The 15,474-nt window shown below is 44.4% G+C and overlaps 1 protein-coding gene across 1 annotated transcript in view; it reads left to right on the top strand.

Moving 5' to 3' along the window:
• The window catches only part of trappc9 (trafficking protein particle complex subunit 9), a 493,006-nt gene extending 477,767 nt beyond the window's left edge, over positions 1-15,239 (top strand). Inside the window, 2 exon segments of the mRNA XM_079521861.1 lie at positions 12,763-12,986; positions 13,457-15,239. Coding sequence (XP_079377987.1) covers positions 12,763-12,986; positions 13,457-13,639 — 407 coding nt within the window. The 3' untranslated portion in view covers positions 13,640-15,239.
• The last annotated feature ends 235 nt before the right edge of the window (positions 15,240-15,474 follow it).

The following is a 15,474-nucleotide window of genomic DNA, read 5'->3' as shown; positions in this document are numbered from 1 at the left end:
CCCTGGCGGGTCCCCGGACCCCACGTTGAGAACCACTGTTTTATAAAGTTTTTGAGTGGTGCAACCACTCCAACGAACAGCAATGTCCGTGTTCACTCACCTGTGTGTTCACCTATGTGTTCACCTATGTCACTATGAGCACGAGTACCAATGCCTACCAAAAGTGGCGCTGTTGTGCCAGAAACAGAGAGAGAGAGATAGTGCTGCACTGCTGCCTGCTAATGAGAGACAGGGAGAGAGAGAGAGAGGGGGGGGGGGGGGGGTTATGGAGTTGCACCACTCAGTTCACACGGGTGTGATCTTTTTTAAATGAACTAGGTTTCCCGGAGCGCACATTAAATACTACCATCACTAGGATTTTTTTTGTGCAATACCTTCCTTTGCATAATACACATTATTCATGCTTATGCGCTCAAGAGATGTTTTGCGGTCGAGGCACAGAACGTGGTAGTGTCACGTGTATCCCGAAGGTGCGATTAGTGTTTAACCCGTTTAGACCCGAGAGAAGATTCTACAAAATTTGCCTTCTAATGTTTCTATGTCAGTCGTTCTCAAACGTTTTCATGTCAAGGACCCCCAAAAATATATGTAATTGGCCGCCGAACCCCATCTGAAAACATGTTGTTCCAGGGACCTCCCCAGAAGCAAAGATTTGAGTTTAAAACGTTTGCTCTGAAAGAATATTATATACAAAGATTTGCACCACATTTTTCAAAAAATAGCAGACCTACAAGCTCGTAGCGCGGCACTCGGTGGCGCGCTACGAGCTTGTAGGTCTGCTATTTTTCAATAGCTAAAGTATAACATAATGCTTAAAACACCAAAAGGGGTTCCCGCCCAAAATGGGTTAACGGATGATGGAGGATTGTGTTCACTCCCACCAATACGCAATATTTATGTATGTGTGAATGTTAATGAACCCTATTGACAGCCGTTGGGATTTGGGGTATACTTCAATGATTACATTTTTCCTAGAATTTACTCCTTGAATTCATGGAGATTGTTTTTTTCTAGCATTCCTGATCAAATGTGCCAACATTTATTTGGAGGCCTGCAAGCGAAGATAAAAACTGTATTTAAAATATTTTCTTATAACTTTCACAGTATAGTATAGTATAGTCCTCCTTTGAGAGTATACATTACTATTGAGGGGCGCTATAGCCCCTCCTATGCACTGCTTTCTGTGTTTGTGTGAACACAAACGTTGGCTGGTTATTGGCTGATCACCCCATAGCGTGGATTTCATTGGCTGAGCAAAATACACATTGAGGATAAAAGTGAGGGCAGAAAAGTGAAGACGCCAACAGTGATTTGTGGTGATTTGATTGGCTGACACGGAATGTGATGTGTGATGATAAGAGCACCCTCACACTTCGATTTTTAGCGCCCCTCCTATAGCCTCCTATAGTGTTTTAGGGGGGGGGTGTGTGTGTGTGTGTGTGTGTGTGTGTTTCACCGGGTGAAAGAAATATAGGTTACAAAATTGAGCGATAAAAATGTAGGAATGTGACAAAAACTAAAAATAATCTATCATTCATTCAAAGTAATTGGCGTATACAAATTATTGTGATAACAAGTGAATTGTGTTTTTGGCAACGTTTTATACTTTCTCAAATATATATAAAAAAACAGCGGGAATATTCAACAGAGGAATTTTATACGGATGGAATGTAAACGATTCTGACAAGGATGATCTCAGATAATTGCAATCATTGTGACAGCTGGGCCTATAGCGGACATAAGAAGATAGAAATCAAGATAGAGAGAGAGAGGCACGTTTCATCTCCGAGCCATACCTTGATCTGTGTGTCTTATCACAGGGAGGGTGTGTGTGTGTGGGGGGGGGAGGTTGGATGGGTTAAATGGGGGCATCACTCTCTTTCACATACCGCCCCCCCGCCAATGCATGGCTCTTGAAGATTATGGTCATCTTGATGTATCAGATGAGGGTCCGTCGTGGCCCTATAATATGTCGACCTGACTCAGCTACATTTTAACAGCGGCGACTCTGGGCGCGTTCCTGCTGTCAGGAACTTGCAGGGTTCATTCGGTGGTATGGTCGGATGGAGAGCCGGGTTGTGGGTTTAGCTGGCTTCGGGCCTGGCACCCCCCCGGTGGGGGCCCAAGGCTCCCTGGGTCCACGTGCAGCAGCATTCGGTGGTATGGTCCATCGTGCAGCAGCATTCAGTGGTATGGTCCTCGCGTGCAGCAGCATTCAGTGGTATGGTCCATCGTGCAGCAGCATTCAGTGGTATGGTCCTCGCGTGCAGCAGCATTCAGTGGTATGGTCCATCGTGCAGCAGTATTCGGTGGTATGGTCCTCGCGTGCAGAAGCATTCAGTGGTATGGTCCTCGTGTGCAGCAGCATTCAGTGGTATGGTCCATCGTGCAGCAGTATTCAGTGGTATGGTCCTCGCGTGCAGCAGCATTCAGTGGTATGGTCCATCGTGCAGCAGTATTCAGTGGTATGGTCCTCACGTGCAGCAGCATTCAGTGGTATGGTCCATCGTGCAGCAGTATTCGGTGGTATGGTCCATCGTGCAGCAGCATTCAGTGGTATGGTCCTCGCGTGCAGCAGCATTCAGTGGTATGGTCCATCGTGCAGCAGCATTCAGTGGTATGGTCCTCACGTGCAGCAGCATTCAGTGGTATGGTCCTCACGTGCAGCAGCATTCAGTGGTATGGTCCTCACGTGCAGCAGCATTCAGTGGTATGGTCCTCACGTGCAGCAGCATTCAGTGGTATGGTCCTCACGTGCAGCAGCATTCAGTGGTATGGTCGGATGGAGAGCCGGGTTGTGGGTTTAGCTGGCTTCGGGCCTGGCACCCCCCCGGTGGGGGCCCAAGGCTCCCTGGTGGGGGCCCAAGGCTCCCTATGTCCGCGTGCAGCAGCATTCGGTGGTATGGTCCATCGTGCAGCAGTATTCAGTGGTATGGTCCATCGTGCAGCAGTATTCAGTGGTATGGTCCATCGTGCAGCAGCATTCAGTGGTATGGTCCTCGCGTGCAGCAGTATTCAGTGGTATGGTCCATCGTGCAGCAGCATTCAGTGGTATGGTCCATCGTGCAGCAGTATTCAGTGGTATGGTCCTCGCGTGCAGCAGTATTCAGTGGTATGGTCCTCGCGTGCAGCAGTATTCAGTGGTATGGTCCTCGCGTGCAGCAGCATTCAGTGGTATGGTCCTCGCGTGCAGCAGCATTCAGTGGTATGGTCCTCGCGTGCAGCAGTATTCAGTGGTATGGTCCATCGCGTGCAGCAGCATTCAGTGGTATGGTCCTCGCGTGCAGCAGTATTCAGTGGTATGGTCCTCGCGTGCAGCAGTATTCAGTGGTATGGTCCTCGCGTGCAGCAGCATTCAGTGGTATGGTCCTCGCGTGCAGCAGCATTCAGTGGTATGGTCCTCGCGTGCAGCAGCATTCAGTGGTATGGTCCTCGCGTGCAGCAGCATTCAGTGGTATGGTCCATCGCGTGCAGCAGCATTCAGTGGTATGGTCCTCGCGTGCAGCAGCATTCAGTGGTATGGTCCATCGCGTGCAGCAGCATTCAGTGGTATGGTCCTCGCGTGCAGCAGCATTCAGTGGTATGGTCCTCGCGTGCAGCAGCATTCAGTGGTATGGTCCTCGCGTGCAGCAGCATTCAGTGGTATGGTCCTCGCGTGCAGCAGTATTCAGTGGTATGGTCCATCGTGCAGCAGTATTCAGTGGTATGGTCCATCGTGCAGCAGCATTCAGTGGTATGGTCCTCGCGTGCAGCAGCATTCGGTGGTATGGTCCTCACGTGCAGCAGCATTCAGTGGTATGGTCCTCACGTGCAGCAGCATTCGGTGGTATGGTCCATCGTGCAGCAGTATTCAGTGGTATGGTCCATCGTGCAGCAGTATTCAGTGGTATGGTCCATCGTGCAGCAGCATTCAGTGGTATGGTCCTCGCGTGCAGCAGCATTCAGTGGTATGGTCCATCATGCAGCAGTATTCAGTGGTATGGTCCATCGTGCAGCAGCATTCAGTGGTATGGTCCTCGCGTGCAGCAGCATTCAGTGGTATGGTCCTCGCGTGCAGCAGTATTCAGTGGTATGGTCCATCGTGCAGCAGCATTCAGTGGTATGGTCCTCGCGTGCAGCAGCATTCAGTGGTATGGTCCTCGCGTGCAGCAGTATTCAGTGGTATGGTCCATCGTGCAGCAGTATTCAGTGGTATGGTCCTCGTGTGCAGCAGCATTCAGTGGTATGGTCCTCGCGTGCAGCAGCATTCAGTGGTATGGTCCTCGCGTGCAGCAGCATTCAGTGGTATGGTCCTCGTGTGCAGCAGTATTCAGTGGTATATGGTTCCGTGCGGCCAGCAGTTGCCAGGTCCCTATAATAGACAAAATAGCGACACTTCCGGGAAAATGTGACAGGCTGTCGCTCACTGTTACAATAACGCATCGTCAGGGTTCTCGAAATCAAAACAGCTGAGAATCATCACTCTTCTACCTGTTGATGCGGCAGGCAGGCAGGCAGGCAGGCAGGCAGCAACAGGACATGTGTTGCAGGCAGCAAGTATAGAGGGAACAGCTGTTGCGGTGATTTTATATGTATTTATTCCTCCTCTCACTTAGTTACACACTCTTACCAAAGCAGCCCAATCTGCTGACATTTACCTTGCTGTGCGTTTTGTGGGCCTGTTTTATTAGCGGAGTACAATTCCGCTTAACGAGCTGCCCCGTGCTCCTCTGCTGCAGCTAGCCAACCGTACTGTACGATGTACTGTATTGCTCTCTCTCTCTCTCTCTCTCTCTCGTCTTATCAGTATGAGTGAAATGTGTGCACGCGTGTGCGCGCTATACTTGTCAGGTCAAATGTCATCCCCACAAGTATATAAGAAAATTTCAGAACAGAATTTGCCTCACCTATTCAGTTTTTCAGGGGCTAGCCCCTCCTCCTATGCATATCTTTGTGTGTTTGTAGCACGGAATGTGATGATTTGATTGGCTGATGATGTATGATGATAATCATAATAGCGCTCCTCACTTCACACAAGTGTGAAGTCACGACATTTTTCGACATTTTTGTAAAAGCTCTATTTTACAGATAGGTCGGGTAGCATTTGAAAACTTTTTTGTAGATTTCATATAGCTTCATAGACTTGTTTGACAGCACCATATCATCAGTGTATGTTGGATTCACGTCCATTTTGGGCGGGAACCCCTTTTGGTGTTTTAAACATTATGTTATAATTTAGCTATTGAAAAATAGCAGATCTACAAGCTCATAGGGCGCCACCGAGTGGCCTGTATACAAACAAAGAACAATTACAGCAATGATTTTACATAGATGACAAACACACAAAAATATATAATACAAAAACACACATACACCAGAAAACAGAAACAGAATCAGAATCTTAAAAAACACATATTACAAAAAGCACACGCCTTCTTCTAGTGTGAGGTCAGTTAAAAATCTTTTAAAAATAGCATATGAAACAAAGACATCCAGCTTCAACTTGTCTTAAGATATTCCATAAACGTGGACGTGGAGCATGCACCCTGAAGGCGGTATATCTCCCGGTTTAGAAGAGGTTTTTGGTACCTTCAACAGAAGCCTATCTTGAGATCTGGTACCATAACTTGAGGTATTGGGTTCTAGCAGCTTTGTCAAATACAGGGGTAGTTTGCCAAGTAGTGCTTTGTAAGTGAACAGGGTAGCATGCAGTTTCCTTCTAAGTGCCAGTGAAGACCATTCTACTGATGTGTATAGCGTGCAACAATGGGTTCTGTAACTTGCTCCTGTGATAAATAAGTGCACTGTGATAGATTGCATCCAGGGGTTTTAAAATGCTGTCAGTAGCATGCATATACAACAAATCTCCATAATCAAATATTGGCATGATTGTTGCTTGAATATTATCCTCTTTCTATTTTCTTTAGAAAAGCATGATCTATTACGGTAGAGGAAGCCAATTTTAGGTTTAATTTTCTTTGATGGATTTGCTATATGTGTTTTGAAAGAAATATGTTAAAATGAGATATTGTACTAGCCCTACCCGTTGTGAGACATTGCCCCCCACCCTTGTGGCCGCAGGGGGTACTGCGCCCTGGGTGCGGTTTTTCGCATTTTTAATTCACTAATAAATTCATTATTAATGTATTAGTTGATAAATTGGAAAAGGGGCTTCGTTAAGACCTCCATATTATTATGGTCAATGCCTGTGTGAAAAGTGGGAGTGATTGGTGCAGGCAGTGAGGAGATACGGCAGTCACAGTGACACACATTCATTCATTCAGACATTGTCAGAATTATAGTATGATGATGATGATGATAGTATGATGATGATGTCACGGATGTTTCTATTGGCATTAAAATGATGAATTAGAAATATGAATAGTGCAGGTAGAAGGCACAATCCACTGTTAATTAGGGTGGCCATAAGAGGGTTAAAATGATTTTCAAAATAGTAAAAAATGGCAAATAAGTTTAGGGATAAGAGATAAGATGGAGCCCCTCATATTTTTAATAAAGTTCTCCTCAGAATAAGGATGCTATAGGGTTCAAGTGGTCCATGTAAAATAATTATCCTATGAAGAAAAGCCAAGGCTCGAAACTCACTCTTGTAATGCTCCAAGTATATTTATTCACAGCAGGCAAAAAAAATCACAAAATTAAGCAACATGTTTTATGATGTGTGGGTTTATTTGCAATTCAAATAAACTATATAGCTAACAGGATGTTATCCTGTGTAACACCTTGTTGTGACTGATGGACTGTGTCTGCACGCAACGGCAGGCTTGTCTGAAATGAATTATGTTGCCATTAACAATTTTTATCCCACTCATCCTAATGACAAAAAACGAACAAAAAAAAAGAGAAACGCCCACATGACATCCATCTTTTCCACAATGCTCATAACAATTGAGATAACATGCACATAGCATGGCTAATTTCATGCAGTCTGATTTGCATTAATTAAGAAAGTGGTTGTGTTTTCAACACAATTGCCAGGTTGCTTCAATGGAGTGTTTGCCTTCCCACAGTTTTAAAGATGGAGTGCCGTGATTTTTGTACTTTTTCTGCGCAAGGATTTCGGCCGTTTTTAGGTAGATTACATCGGCCGTTAGCCAAACTAGCCAAAAGTTGCTACATTAAGCCCCCGATTATAGGGAATAAAACGGGTGCAGTACTTAGTTTAGACAGTTTTTGGTTTAGACTAGTCATTAGTCCTACAACTACAACCTATCTCAAACCCTCCATGTGTCTATGGAGTTATCATCATCATCATCATCATCATCATCATCATCATCATCATCATCATCATCATCATCATCATCATCATCATCATCATCATCATCATCATCATCATCATCATCATCATCATCATCATCATACTATAATTCTGACAATGTCCCACTTTTCACGCAGGCATTGACCATAATAATATGGAGGTCTTAACGAAGCCCTTTTTCCAATTTAACTCATACTATAATTCTGACAATGTCTGAATGTCTGTGTGTCAGAAACACTGCCGTAGCTCCTCACTGCCTGCACCAGTCGCTCCCACTTTTCACACAGGCATTGACCATAATAATATGGAGGTCTTAACGAAGCCCTTTTTCCAATTTAACAAATGATAAATGAATAATGAATTTATTAGTGAATTAAAAATGAACGAAGGGCTAGTTACTCTAATAGACCCCCATGCAGGCGTGGTTATAATATTCAAATATGTCTTCCCTGTGTATTTTTGGTTTCTTCCTGAAAGCTGAAGGTGAAAACCAGGTATACTTAATGCACTGGTGGTGGGTGTGTTCACACAAAAACATAATTGTAACACTGTTTTTTAAAAGAAATCTAGTAGTAAACCTAGTATAGTATAGTATAAAATAGCAGATCTACAAGCTTGTAGGTCTGCTATCTTTGAAAAATCATGTGCCTCAAATCTTTGAATATATATTATTACAGAGTGAACATTTTAACTCAAATCTTTGCTTCTGGGTGGAGGGGGTCCCTGGAACAACATATTTTCAGATGGGGGGGCTGGAGGCCAATTACATATAGTTTTTGGGGTCCTTGACATGAAACATTGAGCACCACTGATACAGAAACATACGCTTTTTCAGAAAACGGTCAGGACATTTTTTTAGGCCTAAATGGGTTAGCAGAGGCCTACTCTGTCTGCGGCTGCCCTACAATGCCAAAGAGAGCAGTAACTCTCAGAGTTGTTATGGGGGGTCTGTGGCCTGATGCTTGGGGAACTGGGGTCCTCTAACCCATTTAAGCCTGACCTCGGCATTAAAAAAAAAATCTTCTAAATCCTCCAGTTTTCCGAAATTAATATTTCACGATTTAAAAAAAAATAGCAGACCTACAAGCTCGTAGCGCGCCACTCAGTGGTGCGCTATGAGCTTGTAGATCTGCTATTTTTCAATAGCTAAAGCATAACATAATGCTAACACCAAAAATGGTTCCCGCCCAAAATGGGTAAAATGAACACGTTTTTTTTAGAATGACTTGTTAGGTTAGTTGCTTTATTATTACGGTTTGTTTGGTGATTCACTAGTGTGCACTAAAGCAGAGGTGCTGAAAGGCTTGACTTATGGAAAATATTTACGCCACGGGTGGTGATGACTGAGACGTGCGTGCGTGCGTGCGCGCGTGCGTGCGTGCGTGCGGTCGGTCGGTCGGTCTTGAATCCTTCATGTCACTTTGGACGAGAAAAGGAATTAATCCTCCTATTTTTTACAGCCAGTAAACGTAGTCAAACTATAATTTGCACATCTCCTACATCTCCTAGCAACAGGACTTTGAAGAAACTAAATATAACTACAGCACATGCATAACGTGTCACATTAGGCTCAGACTGCTGGCTATGATAGGTGTGTGTGTGCGTGTGCGTGTGCATGTGTGTGTGTGTGTGTGTGTGTGTGTGTGTGTGTGTGTGTGTGTGTGTGTGTGTGTGTGTGTGTGTGTGTGTGTGTGTGTGTGTGTGTGTGTGTGTGTGTGTGTGTGTGTGTGTGTGTGTGTGTGTGTGTGTGTGTGTGTGTGTGTGCGCGTGTGTGTGTGTGTGTGCGCGTGCTTGTATTACATTTGTATTAAATAAAAATAAATGCAATACGCATACACCTGTCAGGAATGTTTATACATTGAGTTCTCTGATAGGACTTTTCTGATAGGACTTTTCTGAAAGTATAGTTTTTTGTCATTCAGTAGTCGTTCCCACATAACTTCCGGGTATGGTGATGATGTCACGTGCATATCCTCTATTGCGTAGTCTCGCGTTGCCGACTGTTAACCTCTGGCAATTTCCAAATGCTCCCATCATACAGTCATACCAGCTCAGTGTCCTTGTGGTTAGAGTGTCCGCCCTGAGACTGGGAGGTCGGGGTTCGATCCCCGGCCGGGTCATACCAAAGACTCTAAAAATGGGACCCAGTGCCTCCCTGCTTGACACTCAGCATCAAGGGTTGGATTGGGGTTAAATCCCTGCGACATACTAGCGTCATGTCCAGGGGGTGAGCTGCCTCACGCTACAGAAACAGGAGATAGGCTCCTGCCCCTATGGGCCTCATGGCTCGGCAAGGCTACTTACTTACTTACCCGTCATACAGTCTGTAGCAACGGAAGCTCTATCATGAGTACAATATAAAGCGGAAGTGGAGCCTCCTCCCCACTTCCGTTTGGTCTTTACAGTCACGCACATTTATCCTAATATAGAAATCAAAATCATCTAAGTATATTATAGCTCATTGCTGAGCAGAAAAGAAAATAGCTAAATAAGCTCTAAAGATATTTTTTAAATATATTTTCGTGAACGGATTTTCGTACTCGGATTTCTGGACGTGTACTTCCAGACTCGGGACAGTGCAGGTTTTTGATATATGTTTTGAACCTCCCATTCCCACCCTCACGTAGTAAAAAAAACTGCCCACTCCTGCAAGGTTTGCGTGGGTTCCTGTGGTGTGAACCATGGCATCAGGCTCCAGAGGCAGGGCTCTTAGACCTCAGTTTAAATGTGAACATTCTTAAACCATTTAGGCCTGACGTCGAAATAAAAAAAACGTTCGCTCTGAAAGAATATATATTCAAAGATTTGTGCCGCATTTTTACGAATTTTCAAAAATAGCAGACCTACAAGCTCGTGCGCGCTATGAGCTTGTAGATCTGCTATTTTTCAATAGCTCAAGTATAACATAATGCTTAGTTAAAACACCAAAATGTGTTCCCGTCCAGAATGGGTTTTAAACCTTCTCACCTTCTTAAAATAATGACCTTCGTAATTTTTTCTCACACTGACCACCTCTGGTAAAATTGCCTATATCCTAATAGAAAAGGATCATGCTGTTCTCTCAAGAATTACTTGGGCCTTTTTTTCTTTTTTTTTTGCCTATGCATTGTCTTGTGATAACATAACATTTCTGTTTGCCTTGTTCTGTGTAAAGCACATTGAATTGCCTTGTTGTTGAAATGTGCTCTACAAATACAATGTGCCCTTGCCTATAGCCTAGTGTTGAAGTGTTCTTGAGGCAGCCCACACACAGACACCGGAGCCCTGATAACTGCTCCTGATGAGCAGTTAGGTTGCTCGTCTTGGACGGTTGCCTCCGCTCTCGGTGTTTGAATGTGTTGTGTGTGTGTGTGAATGGGGCGACTGTGAAATACGTTGTAAAGGAGAAAGGGCGGCCATATAAATGCAGTCCATTTATCAGTCCATTTATCTCCCCCCTGGGGACTAGGCTAGGGGGGGGGGGGGGGGGGGCAGAGAGAGAGAGAGAGATGGGGAGCGGTTACATTGCCGGTTGATCTCCTCTGAGACCCCCGGGTCTCCCTTTGATGGTTTTTAGGGGGGGGGGTGTCATCCAACGGGAGAACAAGACAATGCAGCTGACCTATTTGTTACAAAACAATATGGTTTGTGTCTAGGGATGTCCCGATACACTTTTTTCGTTCCCGATCCGATCCCGAGATCACAACTTCTGCAGCCGATACCGAATACCGATACTAGTGTTGTGATGATCTCGTGTTGTGTTTATATCTTGTGTTGTGTTTATAGGAGACTCCTCACTCAAATGTGCAGTTTGGGCAACTCCAAAGCAAACTCCACATGTCCCAACATTTTATTTACCTGCCATAGTACTGTCAACCCCTTACCCCTGTGTTCGGATCGGTGGTTAGACTGGCATATTATTCACCGATACCGATATGACCCGATATGACAAATAAGGGCCCGATCCGATACTTTTCCCGATTCCGATACAGTATACGGGACATCTCTAGTTGTGTCGCACTCCAACGCAGACCAGTGGTTCGCAAACTCTTTTCTATCAAGGACCCCCAAAACGTGTTGGCTAGCATGCAGACATACTTGATTTAGATTTTAACACCAATGAAAGAGATTGTGGTCCTTTTACATGTACTGTACGTACATGTACAGTATGTAGTGTGAGTTACGTAATGAGGAGTGAGTGAATGAGTGAGTGTGTTAGTATGAATGTTCGACAAGCCTCTGTGGGGAATCTGTGGGTGTGCCGTCCATGTGCGGGGGCAAGGTGAGATACGTATAGGGAATAATTAACGGCAATACAAACTCCCAAACCCGTGAAACACATCTTTGTAACGAGGAAGAGGCTAAAACAGTAATCACGTCTTAACTTCTATTCGGCCAGCTCTTAAAGGGGGATACCACTCATTTTCAACATTTTACTATGTCATTAATTAATAAACCTTAGAGCTGTTGTGTGGAAATAATTTTAAAAAAAAGTCCTCCCCATTCTGTGTTTCCTATAGAACTGAAGGTATGAAAAAAAATCATTAACATTGTGAATCACATCTTGATGATGTCATCAAGATGTTTAGGACACAAGAAACACTTTCCTGAGGTTTGTCTGTGTGTAATATGTGTTTTTAAATATTTTAGTCATGGTGCTATATTTTCATGACCAAAATTGGGGACTACAAGCCGCGCAGCCTCCCCTCCACAAGAGTGCACCGAAGCATTATGGTCATTGTATAAATTCAGCTATATCCAGTCAAACCCTATAGTCAAACACACAGGCTACATTATTTTTCTGACCATAGGGTGCACATTTCTAATTGTGCTACTGTTATCTATACTACAAATACTATTAAACAGTTTAAGTGCCAGGGACGTTAAGACGAGCAAAACAAATATATATATATATATATATATATATATTTTTTTAATTATTTTCTTTTTTTTTATCCATATTTAGAAAATTCCTCTAATCTGGTGTGCAGGTGATGACATGCACATGACATGCACAATAGAATTACATTTTCTTTCTTTTGTCCCATTGCCAAAATGGCACCCCCGACCAAAACTAGGGCCCCGCCCCCTGGCGCTGAATGTTTAACATTGAGCGACTGCAAGTTTCTTCCAGCAGACCACCTTTTCAACCTATCCTTCTACCCTAATGGACACAAGCACATGGCCGTTTATCCGTTCTCCTTCTCCTACCAAACCACTTTGTTAGCACACATCTCTCCATGCACGAAAAAAAATCTGCATGCCACCATCCATCCACCATCCAGATGCACTACATTGCATCCACGCAACTCATATTTACTGTACAAATATTGTTTATGATCAAAACACGATCCCAACTGCCCAGCTTGCTGCGACGTCAAAATCGTCACAACTTTCAACATCACCTTCCAGCCAGGCCGGTCAAGTTCTAGTCTTAATAATTATTGGTGCTCGGCTCTCTAATGGTCATTTATAGCATGACACCATTTGTCAATTAATCTCTCTCTCTCTCTTTGTCTCTCCAGATGTGCAGGTGAACGGGAAGCCGTGTGACTGTGACGTCGTGGCCGACTGCGCGGTGGGCGAGCCGGTGACCCTGGAGGTGAGGATGACCAACCGCAGCGGGAGCGCGGTGGGCCCCTTCGCCCTGACCGTGGTGCCCTACCAGGACTACCAGAACGGCGTGCACAACTACGAGCTCCAGGACGCCGTCACCTTCATCGGCTCCAACACCTTCTACATCGACACGGTCAGTGTGTTGGGGGGGACACAGTCAGTGTGTTGGGGGTGACACGGTCAGTGTGTTGGGGGGACACGGTCAGTGTGTTGGGGGGGCACAGTCAGTGTGTTGGGGGGACAAGGTCAGTGTGTTGGGGGGACACGGTCAGTGTGTTGGGGGGACACTGTGTTGGGGGGACACGGTCAGTGTGTTGGGGAGACACGGTCAGTGTGTTGGGGGTGCCACTGCACTGGTGGATAGTACTCACATTTTTTTTTTTTTTACTTAAAGGACCACTTCACCACTTTTCAATCTATCTTCATATAATAGGTCCTCACTAATAATCATGATAAAATGGCACGATTTTTTTCTACTCAGTCTGTGTCTCATAGGAGGGCTGTGGGCAGTTTAGAAACCGTCCTCCAGTGACATCATCATTATTTTTTTCATACATTTCACTGTTCCTGAACGTATTGTATTGTCTTTGTTCCTGGCTGCAGGTCAGTCCTAAAGCAGACTGGGGGTGTGCCGGAGCGCTGCTCTTCCTCAACACCGGAGACTTCTACCTGAACATCAGGTTTCAGGACGACAGCAGCGCGGGACGGGAGCTTCCCCTGGCCTGGTTCGCACTGCCCAGTGTGCACATCAAGACCATGGACACGCCCTTACAGGCCGGGGCCTAGGAGGAAAGGGAGGGGGTGAATTTCTGGCATTGAGAAAGGATTTAGGATTTAGGGACATCGAAGAGGGGGAGGGGGATCTGTACATAGCATAGTCGTCCAGTGGTTCTCAAACCTTTTCATTAAAAGCATATGGGCCCTATGTAAGGGCCCATATGTAAGGGCCCATATGTAAGGGCCCCTATGTAAGGGCCCATATGTAAGGGCCCATATGTAAGGGCCCCTGTGTAAGGGCCCCTGTGTAAGGGCCCTTACATATGTAAGGGCCTATGTAAGGGCCCATATGTAAGGGCCCATATGTAAGGGTGCATTTGGAAACCCCCTCACGGAACCCCACTTTTGAGAACCGCTGCCCTTATGTAAGCCTTATCGATTGAGTCACATGTAAATATTGCTTTGATCTCGCTTCGTTTAATTATTGATGTTACTACTAGGAACGTTAAGGGGCAGCTTCAATGAAATATCTCTGCTGTCGGGAGCAAACCTCATAACTCCAAAATGTTCATTTTTCAGGAAATGAAAAATATAAATTTTTCAGGAAATTAAGAAAACCTTATATTTTTTTAAAACAAAGCAATACAGCCTCATCAAAGTTGGCGTAGCAGACATTTTGAGGGTCCAATGGAGTTAAGAGGTTTTGTCCAAAGCACATTTTACTACTTTCCATTGGTTCAATATTTTCGACACAACACGACAACACGACGTAAAGGGTGTTCAATAGAACTGATTTATGACAAAAAAAATCAAAAACCTCAAAAATGGAGTTATGAGGTTTCCTCCCGACAGCAACGATATGTACTACAACGTGATTCTCAAGATGTGGACATTGGACAGGACGACGCTTCCCCATATTCAGAGTAACTGCCAGACTACAGTAGCTTAAAAAAAGAAGAAAAAATAACACCTGTGTGAAGTTAGGGGCGCTCTTATCATTATACATCATCCCGTGAACAACTGAATTTATGTGATTGGTTGGTCATATTTTTGCGGACGTTAGACCTAATTTCTCCTTTCATTGTCAATGGCAAAATATGTGTGGGGACAAAAGCTGTATATAGGAGGGGCTAGTGCCCCTCGGAAAAAAATATTTTGAAGTTTTAGCTCTCCCAACCTTTTCTGCATCAGGACCCACTTGGAAATCTTGAAAGCACAGAGCAGAGTGAGTTATAACATTTACCAATAATGCAATATTTGACTAATTGAAGTTAATTGGAGACCGATCTTAACGAGAGCAAAACCAGGATCATCAGTGATTACACTGTGAGAGTTGTTTTGTAGCTTATACAGTGTTCTTTTATACCGTTTTTTTGCATTTGATCCACTATACCGCAGCGGACACTGCAAAATGTACAATCATTGGCTCATGGAATGTGACAAAAAACGAATCAAATCTCCATGAATTAAAGGCTTCTGAGCTGGGGACTTTTTGAGGTGAAGTATATTCCTTTCACGTCCTCAACAAAATAACAATAGGATAGAAAGATTGAAAAAGACAAGTGAAGTGTCCCTTTTTACGTCACCTGTGAACAGTGTGAAGCCTACAGTAATGTATTACAGCGTAATATGAAATCTTGTCACTTGAATAAATGTTTTGTCACAGGTCGATCAGCTCCTGGATTATGTATGAGCCTTTTTTTTTATATCATTTCCATAATTGTTTTTTTTTCCTGTAACCGTGACCTTTTCTCAGCCGGTCCCCTCAATTAAATTCTCTGATAATGAAACCCAGATTCTGAATAATGATGTATGATTATGATCCTGGAGTGGGAGATAACCATCAGAACAGGGGTTTTAACACAGATACAGTAAAGCGGGGCTAATCCCTTTCACACAGTCCT

The sequence above is a fragment of the Electrona antarctica genome, assembly GCF_951216825.1.
Source record: "Electrona antarctica genome assembly, chromosome: 15".
NCBI lineage: Eukaryota > Metazoa > Chordata > Actinopteri > Myctophiformes > Myctophidae > Electrona > Electrona antarctica.
Note: the sequence above shows the minus strand (reverse complement) of the source record. Positions and strands in the feature narration are given on the sequence as shown.